The sequence below is a fragment of the Apodemus sylvaticus genome, chromosome 12 (assembly GCF_947179515.1).
Source record: "Apodemus sylvaticus chromosome 12, mApoSyl1.1, whole genome shotgun sequence".
NCBI classification, from domain to species: domain Eukaryota; kingdom Metazoa; phylum Chordata; class Mammalia; order Rodentia; family Muridae; genus Apodemus; species Apodemus sylvaticus.
The window spans coordinates 89,460,326-89,472,460 of record NC_067483.1 but is presented as its reverse complement, the minus strand read 5'-3'; the positions used below and the strand labels follow the sequence as shown (position 1 = coordinate 89,472,460).

The 12,135-nt window shown below is 41.3% G+C and overlaps 1 protein-coding gene across 4 annotated transcripts in view; it reads left to right on the top strand.

Annotated features, from left to right (window-relative positions):
• Enah (ENAH actin regulator) overlaps window positions 1–12,135 on the top strand; it is a 122,494-nt gene that overhangs the window by 101,253 nt on the left and 9,106 nt on the right. For 2 of the 4 annotated variants that reach the window (XM_052200341.1, XM_052200338.1), the window contains 7 exons: window positions 110–387; window positions 1,441–2,274; window positions 4,060–4,364; window positions 5,252–5,397; window positions 5,539–5,596; window positions 6,288–6,336; window positions 10,401–10,467. In XM_052200341.1, the coding sequence (XP_052056301.1) occupies window positions 110–387; window positions 1,441–2,274; window positions 4,060–4,364; window positions 5,252–5,397; window positions 5,539–5,596; window positions 6,288–6,336; window positions 10,401–10,467 (1,737 nt within the window). The remainder of the gene's footprint in view (window positions 1–109; window positions 388–1,440; window positions 2,275–4,059; window positions 4,365–5,251; window positions 5,398–5,538; window positions 5,597–6,287; window positions 6,337–10,400; window positions 10,468–12,135) is intronic. The other 2 variants (XM_052200339.1, XM_052200340.1) reach the window with 2 other exon arrangements.

Sequence of the window (12,135 nt, the reverse complement as noted above, 5' to 3'; positions counted from 1 at the left end):
ACACCACGGGTTCTGCGTGTATCTGAACCAGATGTGAAATGAACATCCTCTCATTGTAGTGATGTATAGCCATAAATGCATATTTTATTTATCCAATGTTTAATTTCAGGCAACTGCAAGAACAGCAGCGACAGAAGGAGCTGGAGAGAGAAAGAATGGAGAGGGAAAGGCTGGAGAGAGAACGACTAGAACGAGAGAGGCTAGAGAGGGAGCGCCTGGAGCAAGAGCAGCTGGAGCGCCAGAGGCAGCAGGAAAGGGAGCATGTGGAGCGCCTGGAGCGGGAGAGGCTGGAGCGCCTGGAGAGGGAGAGGCAGGAGCGTGAGCGCCTGGAGCAGCTGGAGCGGGAGCAAGTGGAGTGGGAGCGAGAGCGCAGGATGTCCAATGCTGGTAAGGAGTGCAGCCGCGCACGCGCCCTACAGCCCTACAGCCGAGCTGGGCCAGGCTCTGCGCAGCTGTCAGCGGCGAGACTTCCATGTGCAGAGCTTGGGAATAAGCAGAACAGTTTGTAGTTAGGATAAATGCTCAACGATTATTGCTTCAGTGTTTCTTTTATTGCTTAGAAACTAAAAGGAAACTCTTGGGAATTTTTAGCCTGTCGTTTTAATTTTTCTTGTCGCCCTAAAATTCAGCTATAAAGTGTGAATGTGTTTTTATGCAAAAAAAATTTTATAATGATCTTGGAAGATATTTCCCTTGTGCCATTGCTTAAAATTATCACATACCGTATGTATTATGCTACGTACAGCGAGAAGTTAGCTTGGTTATAATTAGATTTCTAGAGGAAAAATTAAAATAGATAAAAATATTCTTTCAAAAAAATAACCGGTTATTTAAACATTTTCTGGTATGGTGAAGAAAATCACAGTCTGATGGGATTTATAGTGTCATAGAGGATTATGATAGAGTAAGCATTTAAGGTGATTAATATTTATCAAGGAAGTTTATTCTTGAGCTACATTAGAAGCCAGTGTGGGTTCAGTGTTGGTTAATTCATTGTTCTTAACTACATAACGATCTGGAGTTATGGCTAAGAAGATAGAAATGTCCACAGATAAGCACTGAGTTGGGTGTTCTTTGACGTTGTACTAAACATTTTGCCAGATTTGAAACAACTCAGTTTCTTCTGTTGTTTGTAATTTGATGCCATTTTTTAGTGGACTAAGTAATAAACGTTAAGACTGTTACTATCCTTTTCTTACGGAGGATAAATTATTAATCCACATATTTAGAAGAACTTATTTCATCCTCTTTTGGGTTTCAAAATGTGCTTACAAGTTAAGTTTTCTCCAGTGGAGACAGTTATTTGCCTAATTCTCTGGTGCTAACTGTATTCCGCATTGATGCGTTTGTCTGATTGCTGGTTTCTGTGGCTTCACTAGCTCCCTTTTTCTCTCTCCTTTTTTATCCTGTCTTTGCCGCTGCTTCCCACCTTATGTCCAGCTCCATCTTCAGACAGCTCCCTGTATAATGCTCCACTTCCTGAGTATTCCAGTTGCCAGCCTCCTTCAGCACCTCCTCCATCATATGCTAAAGTCATCTCAGCTCCGGTGTCAGACGCCACTCCTGATTATGCTGTAGTGACTGCTTTGCCACCTACTTCCACACCCCCTACACCACCACTGCGACACTCAGCGACACGTTTTGCAACATCTCTAGGTTCAGCCTTCCACCCTGTTCTTCCCCATTACGCTACAGTTCCTCGACCTCTGAACAAAAACTCTCGACCTTCTTCTCCTGTGAACACACCCTCTTCTCAGCCTCCAGCTGCGAAGTCCTGTGCCTGGCCTACTTCCAATTTCTCGCCCCTCCCCCCATCTCCTCCAATAATGATTAGCAGCCCCCCTGGCAAAGCTACTGGCCCACGGCCTGTCCTTCCCGTTTGTGTCTCCTCTCCTGTGCCCCAAATGCCTCCGTCACCAACAGCACCCAATGGGTTGCTAGACTCTGTAACATACCCAGTGTCTCCACCGCCTACCTCAGGGCCAGCAGCACCTCCTCCGCCGCCACCGCCACCGCCGCCTCCACCACCACCACCGCCACCGCCGCCGCTGCCTCCCCTCGCTTCACTCTCACACTGTGGATCACAGGCTTCTCCTCCTCCAGGCACCCCTCTTGCCTCAACTCCCTCATCCAAGCCCAGTGTTCTCCCTTCTCCCTCTGCAGCTGCCCCTGCCTCTGTGGAGACCCCTCTAAATCCTGAGCTGGGAGACTCCTCTGCTTCCGAGCCAGGCTTGCAGGCAGCCTCTCAGCCGGCCGAGACGCCAACCCCACAGGGTAAGGCTTCACTACTGCTGCTGACGACTAGTCATTCAGAGTAGTTAGTGCACTGCCTGGAAGAATGGATCCGATGGTCTTAGTAATCGAGCATCGCTATGCCAAAGTACTATGTGGGGGGGGTTTATTTGAAAATTAAAATGAAGGATTTTATTTTTAATTCTGGGCCTTAATTGTTTATAGGGATTTAGTATGGGAGATGTCTATATTAAACTTAGGTCTTTAGATCGTTTGCAGTAAGTATTGTATTGTAGAAGGTGCTTTCTAATACTTACACAATTCATTTTAAAATTGTAATCCCAATACTTCCACATTCATTTTAAACTTTACTAGGAGAACTTGAGTGTTTCATCTTCCGTGGGGTAAATATGAGATACTTTCTTAGAGATGTGGAGATCTGTCTAATCGATAAATCATCCCTGAGTTTTTCCTGGAGCACTTCTGCCCTAAGACCCTGTTTTCATTTTGGCCTCCTGTATTGAGCTCTCTGTATTAGACCTTTAGGGTGAGTAGCCTCAGGCCCTTTGCAGAAGGTAGAGGGTTGGCAGGCTTGGTATATCCCCCAGAAGATTCTACTGCAAGTGTTGGTATAAAGGGAAACGGAGATCCTAGAAGGTTTTCTGCAGACACAGGCCTTGATGCAGGGCAGCAGGTGGGGGCTGTATATCATTAAGTGTAACCTGTGACATAAAGAGGAAGTTGGTTCTGTAAGTAAGAAGGTGTTCCTTGTTTATAGGTGTAGGATGGAGAGAGGACCTGAAAACAAGTCCATGCTCATAGAAACAATGCAACAATCTGGATTTAAACATACCTCTTTTGTTAAAAATGAAATTTTTTATGCTATCTTACTAGATTTTTATAAAAGGTGAATAAAAATCTAATATGTGTAACTTAATATCTCTCTGATTGACATTTGAACAAAAGACACTACCAGGCTGAAAAGACTAAATGTTGTCCTCCTGGTGCTCAGAATCCAGTCTGTAGGATGGCACAGCTCCCTTCAGCCCTTCATTGCCCTGTGTGTAGGCTTGATCAGCCTCAGAAGTGACAGCTACTACCCAGTGTGCTACTCACTAGCTTTACAAAAACAAAACTAGCCCTGTTAAGCCTTAAGTAAATACTTAATAATTTGGTGTTTTGATTTCAATTAAGTTTTTACTCTGTGATTTTTTTTAACAATATTTAAATACTTCCTATATATCTACTAGAGGGCTAAAATAGTTTTATATTTAAATTCTTAATTCTCAAGGTAATTCTTAACTCAGGCTACATATAGAATCATTTTAAGATATTAAAACCTGAGACCCTCTTCTCTAAGGTTTTCATCTTTCTGTCTATAATCAGATATGTTTGTCATCAGTCAAGTTTGTTATCCCTGCACCTATGGTTTAGGGTTATCTTGGGTCTGTTATCTCAGGCAGTACTAACGTGTGTGTGTGTGTGTGTGTGTGTGTGTGTGTGTGTGTGTGTGTAAAACTGCATAATTTTCTAAATTCATACAAACATTTTGACTTTAGATCCCTGGGGTGGGGGGCTCATTGGTTTTATTGCAAAAAGTTTAATATTAAATGGTTTATGTGCACTTTGGCTTTCAATTCTAGTATCTTGAGTTAAAAACTAGTATTAAGTATTATGATAAGTTATTTTGTTAAATGCAGTGTCTGAGTCACTTACTTGAGGATAGCATTCCTTATATGTAAGGATATAAGGAATATATAGTTAAATCATGTGAACTACAGTGACTTAGCTCTGTTGTTAATGACTGTTGACTTGTCTTTCTCTCAGGCCATGTCTTGGGACCACCTGCACCTCCGCCACCACCCCCCCTCCCATCAGGCCCTGCCTACGCCTCAGCACTTCCTCCTCCCCCTGGACCCCCTCCACCGCCTCCACTGCCATCCGCTGGGCCTCCTCCTCCACCACCTCCTCCACCCCCTCTTCCTAATCAAGTTCCTCCCCCTCCTCCCCCACCTCCTGCCCCTCCCCTCCCCGCATCTGGAATTTTCTCTGGATCCATGTCAGAAGACAATCGCCCTTTAACTGGACTTGCAGCTGCAATTGCGGGAGCAAAACTTAGGAAAGTGTCTCGGGTAAATTACCAAATTACTGAACTTTTAAATGTGTGTCTTATTATGTCTAAATGTCTAAAATAGTGAAATTACTGTATTATGCAGATATAAACACTGGATTTAACTGGATTGATTACAAACCAACATAATTTCAAATTTTAGAAAAGATTAGTGTGCCAGGCAATGGTGGCGCACGCCTTTAATCCCAGCACTTGGGGAGGCAGAGGCAGGCGGATTTCTGAGTTTGAGGCCAGCCTGGTCTACAGAGTGAGTTCCAGGACAGCCAGGGCTATGCAGAGAAACCCTGTCTTGAAAAAACCAAAACCAAAAAGAAAAAAAGAAAAAGAAAAGGTTAGTGTGAGGAGTTTCTGAGACCCCGTCAACTCACGGCTTCTCAGTTATCTTTTGTTTTCTTTGCATGTACATCTTTTACCTCAGTGTAAATTTGGAGGAAGTAGCGAATGATTTTTACACCACGTTTTTTCCTAGTTCAAGATCATTTGCTAAATTTAGCTGTAATATCTCTTATTTTAATCAGTGACAGTTGTTCAATTTCTATTACCTTTAAAACACTGGCATTTGTTTTCTTTAAATTATCTTTCAGTTTGGTTTATCACATTTCCCCCTCTATATTGGATTTAAATTCTATGTTTGGGATAAGGAAGAACCATGACAACGATTTTATCTTTCTCTGTGTATCATGGACAGATAATACTATTTCATCCCATTATTAGTGATTGCAACTTTGATAGAATTCTCATTGATATATGAAGTCCATGTTATCTGGTCTACTGGCTCTTCAAATTGAAAAAATAGCACTCTTTCGTAATCAATAATGACCTGTTCTTCTGTGTTGAATGTTGGAAAACACTATTATCTACATTATGTGTGTGTGTGCTCTCATTAAGGTGGAGGACGGCTCTTTCCCAAGTGGAGGGAATTCTGTGAGTTCGAACTTGGCCTCATCCAAAGCAGAGGCTGGTCGTGGGAATGGACCCCTTCCTCTAGGGGGTAGTGGCTTAATGGAGGAAATGAGTGCCCTGCTGGCCAGGAGGTAAGAAATGTAATGTAATACAGATGTGCAGAATCAGAAAGTTTGATAATTTCATCCCCCTCCCTTTTAGAACAAGAGTAGATAGATGAGAGCCAGAGGTAGGTAGGTGATATAAAATTTTTAATGAATTTGCCATTGCAGGAGAAGAATTGCTGAGAAGGGATCAACAATAGAAACAGAACAAAAAGAAGACAGAAGTGTGAGTGGATGTAAAATCTCTCAAGAGTGGAACTCAATTCCAGCTCATTCAGAAACACTTGTGAAGATTACTTAATCTGAATGAACTTAATGTTTGATCTTATGTTTACTTTTACTTCTAACTACACAACCAGTAAAAATGGCTTGAGTGTTATATATAAAATTGTAATCTCATTCTTAGTGAATTGGGATGAATCTGGGGAGGTATGGGGAAAGTCGAAGTTCAGACCTTTAAAGTTAACTTGCTCTTACACTCACCTTTAAGGGAGTGAATGAATTCTTACAAATGTTTTAATATGTTGGGTTTCTCCATTTCTTTGTGCTATGTAAGATTAAAGAAGTATATTAAGTCAACAGTTTATGCATTACTTTTATGGACCATGTATTATTAGCTATGCCCCTTCTCTGTGTTGTCATCGAACACAGGGTTTAGTGGTTCTCTGTGCCATCTGGCCTCCTCTCATAGCATTGCTCAGATCTGTCCCATCAGGTTCCTAGGGGTAACTATTACAGGTGCTTAGAACTTAGAGAGAAAGCCCTTTGGGAAGGCAGCAGGGAGAAGCCAGGGTATAAGACAGATGCTAGAAAGGGGAACGGCAGAGAGGGCATGGGAGAGGAGCTGGGAAAGCTAGCTGCAGAGAGCTGTGTCTGTGGTGAATGTGATGCTAATGTAACTCTTTATCTATATTTAGGAAGATGCAGAGCCTATAACTTCTAAGGCCCCATCAACAAATACACCTGGTAAGTTCCAGAAGAAAATGATCCCTAAGTGCTAATTCTCTCTAATTAAAAAGTCCCTTTTCCTGGGTTTGGATCAAGTAACTGCTCACTCACTAAAATGTTAAAGTGCTTTGTGTATATTTGAAGGCACTGACCTTTCATCTGCCCTTTGTGATCTCATAAATCAGTGCTTTTCTTCCTGACACTGAAATCTGTTAAAACCTAACATTTTTGCTTGTGCTGTCTAGGCAAATACCAGTTTGTGTGGTGTGTGTGTGTGTGTGTGTGTGTGTGTGTGTGTGTGTGTGTGTGTGTGTGTGTTTCATTTGTGTTATGGACTTGAGAGTATTCATTACAGGGAACTATTTTAAACAGTTCTTTTTTTAATTTTTTTTTCAAAGAATTGTTTATTTTATGTATATGAGCACACTGTCTTCAGACACACTAGAAGAGGGCATCAGACCTCTTGGTGGTTGTGAGCCACCATGTGGTTGCTGGGATTTGAACTCAGGACCTCTGGAAGAGCAGTCAGTGCTCTTAATTTCTGAGCCATCTCTCCAGCCCCTAAACAGTTGTTAAAAGTAGAAAATGGAATGAGCATGTTAGGAAGCATTACAGTGTATTTCAGAACCATCTCGACTGAAGAGTCTCACCCTCCCTTCCTGTGCAGCCTTTGGCTGCTTGTAGCTCTTTGTCTAGGGTTGGGCTACGTGGGATTTTTCTGTGTCTGTTGGCATATTAGCCAGTGTCATCACTGTGTCTGTGCTGGTCTTGTTCAAGCAACTGTGTTATCATGATTTCATGGGCACAGCTTCCCTGTCATGTCTAGGGGATGCTATCTTGTGAATGTAATGTTTATTTGCCAGGTGTAATTGTTGTCTCAGAGGCTTACTTCTGAGTAAAGTCACCCTTCCTAGTTCTTTCTGAATTCTGGTTGGTTGGTTCACCTTAGCTGTTCTGGCTCAAAAATTCTATCCAAGCTAACTGATTCAGACTGATTTCTTTTTCTTTTTCTCACTGAATCCCTCTGCTTGGCCACAAACTAACTCTGGCAATTTGTTCTTCATTCTCTGACTCATTCTGTCTTCACCTATAGCCTGTCTCTGCAAAACTGACCCCCTTTCCTTCCTTCCTTCCTTCCTTCCTTCCTTCCTTCCTTCCTTCCTTCCTTCCTTCCTTCCTTCCTTCCTTCCTTCCTTCCTTCCTTCCTTCCTTCCATGTGCGCTGCTTTCCTAAGTCTCTTTCTTTCCTATGCTGTTCAAGTGAGATTTGGATATATCCTGACTTGGACTCTTTTGTCAAAACTTTCTCTGATTCATCACTTGAAATTAGACACCACTTCCAAACATAGCTGTTTCCTTCTGTAAACTAACTTTACTTTCATGGTTTGGGATTAAAGATGTGTACTAAGGGCGTATCTATATTCTAACCAGAGGTGTATCATTCCAGCCAGATCACAGAGACTTAGAAATTCTTTGGATGTGATCCCTTACCAGAGCAGCCATGTTCCTGGGTTAAAATGCTTCTACACTGTCTAGAATTAGGCCTGGTCCTTTGGCTCTTAGAAGCTTCCCACTCTCTGATCTGTGATGTCCCTGAACTTTAGATGTAAGACTTATATTGCAGATATACTATTTGGGGTTGGCACACAGTAATTTATTCTGCACAGTTGTGAATCTTAACAGTAGTCTCCATCTGTTGCAAAAAAAAAAAAAAGTAAAAGCCATAATTATCTGTGGATATAAAGACAAATATTGGCCGGGCGGTGGTGGCACACACCTGTAATCCCAGCACTCTGGGAGGCAGAGGCAGGCGGATTTCTGAGTTTGAGGCCAGCCTGGTCTACAAAGTGAGTTCCAGGACAGCCAGGGTTATACAGAGAAACCCTGTCTTGAAAAAAAACCAAAAAATCCAAAAAAAAAAAAAAAAGACAATTATTTAATATAGTTAGAAATTATATTAGCTTAGAAAAATGACAGTAGTAGGTTTTTGTCTCAGGTCATTTTTCCACTCAAAAGTTTTCTTTTGAAGTTAGCTGTTGATAGATTTTATTCTCGTCATTAACATCTTGACTTAATGAACTATTTTCCAAGTCCGCCTTGGTTGCTATTTAAATAAGGGTTGGTACATTATCTTTTTTTTTTTTTTTTTTTTTAAATTTAGATTTTGGTTTTTTCGAGACAGGGTTTCTCTGTATAGCCCTGGCTGTCCTGGAACTCACTCTGTAGCCCAGGCTGGCCTCGAACTCAGAAATCCGCCTGCCTCTGCCTCCCAGAGTGCTGGGATTACAGCCGTGCGCCACCACCGCCCCCGGCTAGTACATTATCTTAATAAAAAAAATTCAATGGTTTGTTATCCACATGTAAAATTAGGACCTTGTTCAAAAATGTTCAGAGGTTCTTTATCATTTGATTCATTCAATTCTTAAAATTGACATTGTGTAAAGTATTTAATGAGCCAAACGTGAGTAAAAGATTAAAAACTCTTAAGCACAAAACTCATGAGATGGTGACTGGCAATCACCTGTTGAATCTGGACTGCCTTTGGAGAAAATTGTTTTGCATTATGCATTGTAGAGTATTTGGGTTGGCTGTGGTCCTCAGAGAAGAGACACTCTACCCTCTGCTTCCACAGGCTGAGTACCTTCCTCACAACCAGAAGGCCCTGTAAGATTAAGAAAGAGAGATTAATAGGAGCTTCTCCCCAATTGAGAAAGGACCTCAGTCACCTGTTAAAGCAGTTTGTACCACAGCTACCAACTTGTCAGCTATTTACACCCTTCCCCTGCATCATCTCTGATAACAGTGTCTCTGTAGTCCCCACTCCCCCCGTTCCCCGCCATTCCTGGGTTCCTTCCCTGCCATTCCTGGGTTCACTGACAGAATGCCTTAGCTATTCCCACACAAAAGGAAAAAATGGAATCATGATAAAGTACAGGAGGGTCAATGGCAGCTCGACTGTTCTTCCCATAGATGGCTTCCAACAGGCTTCAGAGGAGTTCACACTTAGTGGGGCATGCATTCTGAGGAACTGTAAAGCCTCCTCCTGAGTGAGGTTGTGCAGAAGCCACATGAGGAGACAAACCAAAGTTCTTATATAAGATTATACAGTGACATGTGACCTGTATGTAGACTTGATTTGAATGTGACTCATGCTCTTCCTCTGTGACAGAGATTCCCTTTTGATATTCCCAAGTTATCCAGCCAGGTCAGTGATAGAGAGCAGCTGGGAATCACCCAGATTAGGAACTCACAGTTCAAAGCACCCTACAGAGCCTATCACTAGACAGTGTCTCCTATGTCCCAGAATTGACTGATTTTCACACTTATTTGGAGCTGTTTTCGCCAAGAGAGCTGTTCAGACTTATGTAAAATGTTGAACAGAAACACATCATAGATTATATTTTTTATTTACTGTTGGCACAAAAAAGTTTAGTACATTTGAATTTATCAGATTCTAGTATAAATTATACTAATTTATTTATCATGCCTGTCACCATTATTTGGATTATAGAACTGTAATATTTAGATTTTATAATATGAGTTTTTTCTTCTCGATATTTTCTTCTTACTATTTTCCTCTCCCTCACCCTCTCCCTCTCCCTCTCTTGTTGGTGTTTGGCAGGTTTTTGTGTAGCATTGGCTGATGTAGAGCTCACTTTGTAGACCAGGCTGGTCTTGAACTCAGATCCACCAGCCTCTGCCTCCTGAGTGTTGGGTCTAAAGGTGTGTGCCACCTCCACCACCACCACCTAGCTTTGTTTTTTTTAAACAAAGTCTCACTACATCATTTTGGCTGCCTGGAACTCACTATGAAGACCAGGCTAGCCTCAAACTCGTAGACCTCTACCTGCCTCTAATTCCTACATTTCTGCTTTAAATTCTACAATAATACAATTTAGAATCTGTACTGTTTAGAGGTTGGTTTTTTTATTTGTTTGTTTTGTTTTTTGTTTTTTTGGGGTTTTTTTATTCATATTCATTTATGCACTGTGTGCATAGAGTGATGGTACTATAATGTCTTGTTTCATAATGATTCTGGAAGTATCTGAGATGTTTAATTATACTTGTTTCTTATTTTTGAAGAACCAACCAGAAAACCTTGGGAAAGAACAAACACAATGAATGGCAGTAAGTCACCTGTCATCTCCAGGTACCGACTCTCTTTTCTAAGTTTTATGTTACATGTGTGTCTGAAAAGAAGCCAGGACAAGTTGTACAGAGGAGAGCAGGAGCACCCCGTCCATTGAACAGTTACTGAGCTCAGGATGTTTTTGCTACTCCTGTTTATTTGGTAAATTCTACAGATACATTTGTTAATCACATTGACTGATATTTTAGGAGAGTTTCATCCCTTTTAATTTGTTTATTTTTAAAATTCAAATTGAAAGGAAAACCAGTGCAGCAGGTATTAAAATACACCTACCAATGAAACTTAGCGAGTAGTTTTATGTCTTATGGCTTTGCATCTATATTTTTTTTTCTCTTACTAGTTCGAAAGAAACTTGCAAGTAAATGCTGTTTCACCCTAAATTCTTTTGGCAATTTCCCAAAGAACCAAGGATATCTCCAACATAACCAGAGTAGAATTACTACCCCACAGTAATTTAATATTGAACAATAATGAAATCTGATACAGTAGTGAACAATAATGCCCCATTAGTCCCTACATAGTTTTAAAGATTGAATTTTAGAAGAAATTTTTGTGCTTTATATTGAAATTCAGCTAAATATTATAGGGAATGCCAGAGAGCAAACATAAATTTGCTGTATCTTAGTCAAATCTCCCATGTGTGGAGTGGAGAAATAACTCAGCAGTTGTTCTGGCAGGATCCAGGTTCAATTCCTAGCACCCATATGGCAGCTATCAACCAGTAACTCCAGTTCCTGGGGGATCAAATGCTGTTTTCTGGTCTACGAAGACACTGCGTACCCATGCAGGCAAAACACCCATTTGCATATCATTTAAAAAGTAAATAATCTAGATGTGGCAGTGCACACTTTTTACTCCTAGTGGTCATGAGGCAGAGGCGAGTAGATGGTCAGGCCAGCCTAGACTACGTAGCGAGACCCTGTTTCAAAAAATTAAGTCAATCAGTCATGCCCAAGCCATCAGTGTCTGTCCTCCAGATACACGTGCACACATCCACACACCACAGAAACGGAAAGGCAGGTGGGAGTGTGGTGCAGTTGGCAGATGCTGACCTAACATGCAGAAAGCCCTGGATTCAATGTCCAGCTCTGATGCACTGGACGTGGTGTCATGTACTGTCATCCCAGTGCTGAGGTGCAGGTTTGGAACTGGGACAGGAGAAAGAAAGGTCAGGCCCATCCTCATCTACCCTGAGTTTGAGGCTGGCCTGTGTGCTAAAAACAAGGAGAAGACAGTGTCTCTGTGGCAAGAACATTGCCCTTAAAATGAGTGACATATCATGATGTAATGCTCTGTGGTTTTCAGTAAAAATCTACTGATTTTTATTCATGATGGAGAAAAAGTTCTTTACATGCCTGTGAATAGTTAGTCTGTTTTGATATTCAACCAATTGCAGTGTCTTTGCTTGCGATTTGATCCTTGGTAAGTAGATAGCAAGCTGCAGCCACAAAAGTAGCCATTACGACCTCATGTAAAGCAGCGTTAGAATACCCTTTTAAATTTGGTAAAATAGATATTTTAACGATAATTAACACCTTTTGTTTTTGTTTTGCTTGCTATATAACTATAAATCAGTAGCATCATGGGAATTATTTTTTTCCAAGTTCTACTATATACCCTTTAAATGGTTTTTCCCCTTCGTAGACGGGATTCTCCAAGGAAAAACCA